General features: G+C 63.6%; 3 protein-coding genes across 3 annotated transcripts; 2 read left to right on the forward strand and 1 right to left on the reverse strand.

Moving 5' to 3' along the window:
* Nucleotides 1-771: 771 nt before the first annotated feature.
* RHTO_07924 (HSP20-like chaperone domain protein) lies at nt 772-3,243 on the forward strand (the record flags this gene model as incomplete). The annotated part of the gene is made up of 2 exons (XM_016421579.1): nt 772-1,816; nt 1,877-3,243. The coding sequence occupies 2 exons, from the start codon at nt 772-774 to the stop codon at nt 3,241-3,243; spliced, it is 2,412 nt and encodes an 803-aa protein (XP_016274172.1).
* Nucleotides 3,244-3,865: 622 nt separating this feature from the next.
* Nucleotides 3,866-4,411, reverse strand: RHTO_07925 (mitochondrial import inner membrane translocase subunit TIM9; the record flags this gene model as incomplete). Its single annotated transcript, XM_016421580.1, has 5 exons — nt 3,866-3,889; nt 3,953-3,967; nt 4,044-4,118; nt 4,181-4,276; nt 4,346-4,411. The coding sequence occupies 5 exons, from the start codon at nt 4,409-4,411 to the stop codon at nt 3,866-3,868; spliced, it is 276 nt and encodes a 91-aa protein (XP_016274173.1).
* A 416-nt stretch (nt 4,412-4,827) lies between these two features.
* RHTO_07926 (translation initiation factor eIF-6) lies at nt 4,828-6,137 on the forward strand (the record flags this gene model as incomplete). The annotated part of the gene is made up of 6 exons (XM_016421581.1): nt 4,828-4,837; nt 4,932-4,957; nt 5,058-5,217; nt 5,479-5,831; nt 5,891-5,945; nt 6,004-6,137. 6 exons carry the CDS (start codon nt 4,828-4,830, stop codon nt 6,135-6,137), a joined length of 738 nt encoding a protein of 245 aa, XP_016274174.1.
* Nucleotides 6,138-6,667: the final 530 nt, after the last annotated feature.

A 6,667-nucleotide genomic window follows, 5' to 3' on the forward strand; every position in this document is an offset into this window, starting at 1 on the left:
TCGCTCTCTCGCTCGCCGGGCGGGGTTGTGGTGGTGCAGGATGGTTCAGGCGGATCTTAGGAGCTGGATGCACGGTCGAACGACCCGCCGGGACGCTGTCGTCGCTGGATGTCGGCCGCCCTCCCTCTTTGGGCGACTCGCTCACTTGGCGCGACGTCGTCAACTCGCTCGCTGACCAGGACTCGCCTCGTTGGGCTCGAATGCTCTCTTGCAGACTCGAGTACACCGTCACGATCCTCACGCGCCCAACAGCCAGCTCGAACGGCTCGCTGCGACATCGGTACACCGCCTGGCTTTTAGCGCGACCCCCTGCTTCGCCTCGTCTCGCACCCGCTGATCCCGTGCGTTCACTTTCTCTGGCGACTGTGGATTGTCTTTTGCGGGGACGAGCGAGTGCGCAATCACTTTGCGCGGGTCGGATGCGAGGGGGAAATTGCGCGACACGGGTCGCCCTGGATTATGCGCTCATAGGTTCGCGAAACGGACTCCCCCCGCCTTCCGTAAGATCTTCGCCTGCGCCTGCTCGCTCGAGTGTTCCCAGAAACACGCTCGACCTGCTGCACCCGCCCGCTCGATGCGCTCTCGAGCGTGGCAGCCCTTGTCGACATCACCCGGGCGCGCTATCGGAACCTCACACTGACCGAACCCCTTCCCCCCCGCCGCCAGCTTGTTCTTTCAGACCCCGCTCTTCCAAGAGATCGTCGCACCCCTCTAACTCAGCGCGATCCGGCTCTCGCCACCGGTCGCGCTGCTCGCCGCGCACGGCCCAGCATGGCTTCCTTCCACCCACCACTGCACTCGCCACCGCCAGAGGCGGCACCCGCCAAAGCGACGTCGACTTCTTCGCACGCACACCGCCCCGTCCCCGAACCTCACCCGCTCGTCTCGTCCGACGAGTCGATCCGCACCCTCGCATCCGTCAGCTCGTCGACCTCGACCGCGACCGACTGCACCGCCCTCTCGAGCGTGCGGTACGAGTCGGACGCTGAGGAGTTGCTGAACGAGCCACCGCGCCGTCGCCGATCTTCCACCAACACCGAGTACTGCCGCCCGCCGCTGGAGACGCCGCCCCAGCTCGTGCCGGTCAGCATGGCGGGCACGGGGATGGAGCAGATCGACGACGAGCTGCGCAGGCGGATAGAGCAGTTCTCGATGCAGGGCGACAGCCGCGAGGCGAGGATGGCGCAGCGGGCGGCCGAGGGCTACTTTGCGGCTGCCATGTCGTCCGTTGAGCCGCCGTCTCTGCCTTCCACTGCACGAGCGCTTCCCTCGATCGTGACGGCGTCGACTTCCTCGCGACCGTACTCCTCCGCTTCCTACGCGCACTCGCCCCTCGCCTACGCCCCGCCCGTCCCTCACTACCCCCTCCATCACCCTCAGCCGAGCACGTCGGCTCAGATATCTACCTCATTGCGCTCTCCCAGCTCGCACTCCGCCCGATCGAGTCTCTCGCTCGACGGCTCGGTCGGTGCGCTGTACCCCTTCGCAACCTCGACTTCACCCCTCTCTTCCGTCGTCGCGCCTTCACCTCTCGCCGCCCTCGCCTCCGCCGACATCCGCCCTTCCTCGACCGACACCTTCTCGACCTTCTCGACTCGCTCGTCCGGCCGTCCCTGGGTCTTCGATTCGGACGCGTCGTCGATCTGCAGCGCCGGGAGCGCAGGCGCGGTGACAGCGACGAGTACGGCGGCGGGCAGTGCGAGCAATAGCGGTGCCGAAGGGCCGAGTAAGAAGGCTGTTGCGAGCGGGCAGGTGAGGACGGACGACGCGGGCGAGGAGCTCGAGGTGTACAAGCCCAAGACGGCCGATGTCGAGTGTGAGTATGCGTGCGCTTCACTACTTGCGTAACAAATACTGATCTCCGTGGCGCGCGCAGTCCTCGACCACCGACCCGAACCTCCCGGCGCCTCGCTTGACATTGACCGTTCCGACCCGCTCCAGATCGTCCTCCGCGTCACCCTCCCCGGCTTCTCGCTCGAGAACATCACTGTCGCGATGCGCCGTGGTCACAAGGTTCACATCGTCGCCGACTCGTACGGCGAGAACGGCGGACATTTTGAGAAACTCGTCATGCTCGGCGCGGACGTCTCGACTTCGGCGCCTCGAGCCGAGTTCGATGGCAACCTCTTGCGCATCTACATCCAGCGCAGACCGTCGAGGCCGACGACGGCAATCACGATTGCTGGCCCGCCTCGAGGGTCGCTCGACTATGGCTACCCGTTCGGCGTGACTGCCGGTCCTGCGAGTCCACCCAGCTCGGCGTTCTCGTCTCCTGACCTGGGCGGAGACCACAACCGACGACCGTCTGTCGCCTCGTCGTTCGCCTCGATCTGGTCCTCCGACTCGTCCTCGACGCACACCTCGCCCTACACTCCCGTCTCTCCCTCGCTCGACACGATCGGCGCCGGCACGTCCTCCTTCGCCGACTCGGTCGACTCGTCCGCCTTCCTCCCCCCTCCCTGTACCGCTCGCGCCGGTCCTGCACCCGGGCAGGTCGAGAAGCGCGTCAAGCGGCTGACTGGACCCGAAGGTGCGAGGGCGGCTGCCAAGGCTGCGCGGGAAGAGGCGGCGAAGCGGGCGAAGGAAGAGGCGAAGCGGTTGCCGAAGGAGGCCAAGGGCGGGCGGTGGTTGCCGTTCCGCAAGCAGAAGGAGCAGCAGGCGCAGCAACAGTCCGGCGAGACACGCGCCTCTGCTACAGAGGAACAGGCTCACCGGTCCAGCGGGAGCAGCGGCGGGTCGAGCGGGACTGCCAGTAGCGGGGCGAGCGCGTCCAGCCCCAACACGAGCGACCCGCCTTCCGACGAGGCGCCGACCAAGACTGGCTCGGTCGATCGCAACGGCACCATCAAGGCGTCGTCCCGCTCGCACTCGCCGCTCCCGCCCATCGTTGGCTCGGCTGATGAGTCGACTACTCGCACGCTCGACTCGGCGTCGACCGAGTTGTCCAAGGCGATCGACGAAGACCCTTCCTTGTCGCCCTTCTCCCCTTCTCCCGTCGACACGCCCACCTTTTCGCCTTCGCCCACCTTGACACCCGCACCAACCTCGACGCCCGCACCGAAGCGGCCGTCTTTCCGCGCCAACAACCTCACCCTCCGCCCGTTCGATCGGTCCCAGTCGTTCGTCGAGGCCGCCGCCGCAGCCGCCGCCTCGCATGGCGGAGGCAGTCCCTCCGCGTCAAGCGACGGCGGCGTCACGCCCAGCGTCGAGCGGATGGGCATGCGCTTCACCCAGGCGTCCTAGATTCCCTCTCGACCATGTTCATACCGTCTCTCTCCCTTCCCCTCTCGTCCATCGCAACCGCACCACCTCGTTCGCATTCGCATTCGCAACTGTACAGGCCTCGCTCAACTACCCTGGTGCACCTATATCCTTCCCCGCCGTCGACACCTGTTGCTTCCATCACCCTCGCCCTCCGCGCTAATGCTGCACATAGACGCTCCTTCCCCTGTCGTTCGTTACGCGCCCTGTGCAGACCTCGTTGCAGCATTGTCCTCTCTCTCTCGCTTGTCTATACCTGCAACTCCCAGTCGTTCGCAGTCCACCGGTGTTTTGAGGTTGTCGACTGCTCGAGGGGAGCAGGATGGCTCCTCAGCAAGCAGCTCTCTCTCCCCAGCGAGTCTCGCCCGAGCAAACTCGTTCTACCTGAGCATCGTAAGCCGGCAGCGATTCGTTCAGCATCGCATTTTCCGCACGCCCACACACGCCCGCTCGCACGCCCAAATCCGCTCATCGAACGTCTTGTTTACAGGTTCCTTAGGTGTTCATGCGACATCGAGAGACTGTGCGAGGGGCATCTGCGCATGCGGGCGAGATATGGTACAGGGAGGAGTGGCGAAGTGAGAGTGAAGTCGAGGTCGAGGGTTCAGCGGCGCTGCTGGGCGCGGGCCTGCGATGCGATGAAACGTCAATACGGAACGAGCGGAATGAGCAACGAGTGAAGCTGGCGCACCATCATCTCGGCGTTCTGTGCAAGCGTGGGGAAGTGAAGCACCTGTCAGCGAGGCGCCTCGAAACCGCAAACACCAGTCCCGGCAACGCACCTGCTCGCTGAATCGCAGGCCGACGCGCTCGCTCATCTTGAGGAACTTGTCCGAGCAAGTCTGGACGCAGGTCTCCTACGGAAGTGGAACGAAACCGGATCAGCCTGACTTCACCGAAAGGGGCGAGCGCAACGCACCTCCTTAGAGCTCAGCGCCTTCGAGGTAAAGTCGTTGCAGCAGTCGTTGAAGCAGCGCGCGACAAGACCCTGGTACAGAGCCATAAAGTCCTTCATCTGGATTCGGGAGGAGCGGGGCGAAGGTTAGCTCGACGGACAGAGGGAAGCCGAGTCTCGCGGACGCACCTGCTTATCCCGCATCATCATCTCAAAGGCCTGAGCCGTAGCAGGGTTCATTCCGGAGGCATCCATGATTGTGCGAGTCTGCTGGGACGAGGCGGACGAGTGGTCGAAGGTCAGCGGCTTGTTCGCCAGTGGTCGGAGAGGTCTGATGTGGTGTCGGTAATCGTGTCAGAAGCGCTTCCAACCCTGCACCCGCACGGCAATGCCCTCATCGCGCTCGCCGACAACCCTCGTCCGCGAAAGCACCGTTCAGCGCCGTTCGACCGTGCGGCCGGTTCAGTTGGGCCGTAGAGTCGACCAGCGTACATGTCCAGTCGACTTGAACCAGTCAGAGAGAGCGCAAGCGGGGTAGACTGACTCGACCGGATGAGGTTGAGGAGGAGGAACAAGTCGACGCGGCTCTCTCCCCTTCACGCCACCCTCCAGGCTCATCCGCTCACTTGCCACTGCTAGATACGCTCGCATCGATATCGTAGATCTTCACAATGGCCATCCGTGCGTCCGAACCGCCTTCCCTCATCTCCTCGTCGCCGCACAGTGCACCCCGAGCTTACATGCCATCACCCTCGACGTGGCGGCGTTCTCGCAGGTGCACGATTCGAGAACTCGTCTGATGTGAGTCTGGCGGACCTCTCACAGTCGGCTGGAGGGTTGTGGGAGGTGTTGTCGAGCCGCTCTCGCTGACCTTACTTCGTCTCGCTTTCACTCTGCGCAGGTCGGCGTCTTTGCGTCCCTCACCAACTCGTACTGCCTGACCTCGGTCTCGACCGGCTCGTCCAACTTTTACTCGACCTTCGAGGCGGAATTGGGAGACGTCGTTCCCGTCGTCCAGACGAGCATCGGTGGAACCAGGATCATCGGCAGGCTCGTAGCAGGTGCGTTCGTTCACTCTGGGTGTGGAGGTTTACACGACGGCAGATCGGGGTCGGACGGTCGAGTTGGAGGGTGGCCTTCCTCGTCGCGAGCTTGCGAGCGGTTGTCCCGGCGGAGGGCTGGCTGGGCTGGCGGAAGCGCGTGGAGAACACGGGATGGAGTGCGCTCTGCTGGCACAAGAACGCAGGAGTGGACTGGTCCTTCCGCCGCTCACCAAGCCAAACTCTTTTCGGAACGCCCGCTAATCCCGCTCCTTTCCGCAGGCAACCGTCACGGCCTGCTTGTCCCCAACTCGACGACCGACCAGGAGCTGCAACATCTTCGCAACTCGCTCCCTGAAACCGTCGCCATCCAGCGGATCGAGGAGCGACTGTCGGCGCTCGGCAACATCATCGCAGCAAACGACTACGTCGCGCTCGTCCATCCCGACATTGACCGCGAGACGGAGGAGATCATCGCCGACGTCCTCAAGGTCGAGGTTTTCCGCCAAACGATTGCGGACAACGTGCTCGTCGGCTCTTACTGCCGGATAAGCAACCAGGGCGCACTCGTCCACCCCAAGACGAGCGTGCAAGACCAGGACGAGCTCTCGTCGCTGCTGCAGGTGCCTCTCGTGGTGCGTTGCGCGTCTTTCGTAGCATTCTCGCGAGGCTGACTCTCCGCTTCGTCTCGCAGGCGGGAACGGTCAACCGTGGTTCGGATGTCATCGGCGCGGGCATGATCGTTAACGGTGCGTCAATACCCGCTCTTCTCATCTCTAAGCCCGCTGACTCCCGCCTCTCGCACAGACTGGACCGCCTTCACCGGCCTCGACACGACTGCGACGGAAATCTCGGTCATCGAGTCGGTCTTCAAGCTCGCGGGACAGGACCAGAACGCCATTGGCGGCATGCGGGACACCCTCGTCGAGTCGTTTGCATGATCGGGTGGAGAAGGAGGTCAGGTTCGCCAAGCTGTCGTCGCATCGCGTTTGAGCAACTCGCAGATTGTTGTACGATCCGTCGCTTCGCGTGCTGGTGAGGGAGAGCGCGAGAGGTTTGGAGCGGTGTTGTGCGAAGCGCATCGTCCGAATTAGCCTGTGTGAAGAGTCGGTCTCACGAATTGTCCGCAAGAGACGCTCTCTCCAAGCTCTCTCACTCGGCAGTCGAGTCAGCCGGAGTCTTGCAGACGCGGAAATTCGTGACAACATGTAGGGTATAAGGAAGTGAGCTCGTTACAGCGCACCAACCGACACCGCCCACTCCTCGAGATCAAGTCGGTACATCTCGTTTTGCGTCGCGCAGCGCTGAATCTGAAGGCGGATGCCAGCTGCTCGAGCAGCGCCCGCAAGGCGCGTGTCTCGGGCTTCGATTTGGGACTCTGTACCACTCGTATCGCCGATCGAGTGGAGCGCAATCGTGAGGGTGCGAAGCGTCGACGGGAGAGTCTTAGGGTTAGGGTTAGGGTTAGGGT

The sequence above is a fragment of the Rhodotorula toruloides genome, assembly GCF_000320785.1.
Source record: "Rhodotorula toruloides NP11 unplaced genomic scaffold Scaffold8, whole genome shotgun sequence".
NCBI classification, from domain to species: Eukaryota; Fungi; Basidiomycota; class Microbotryomycetes; order Sporidiobolales; family Sporidiobolaceae; genus Rhodotorula; species Rhodotorula toruloides.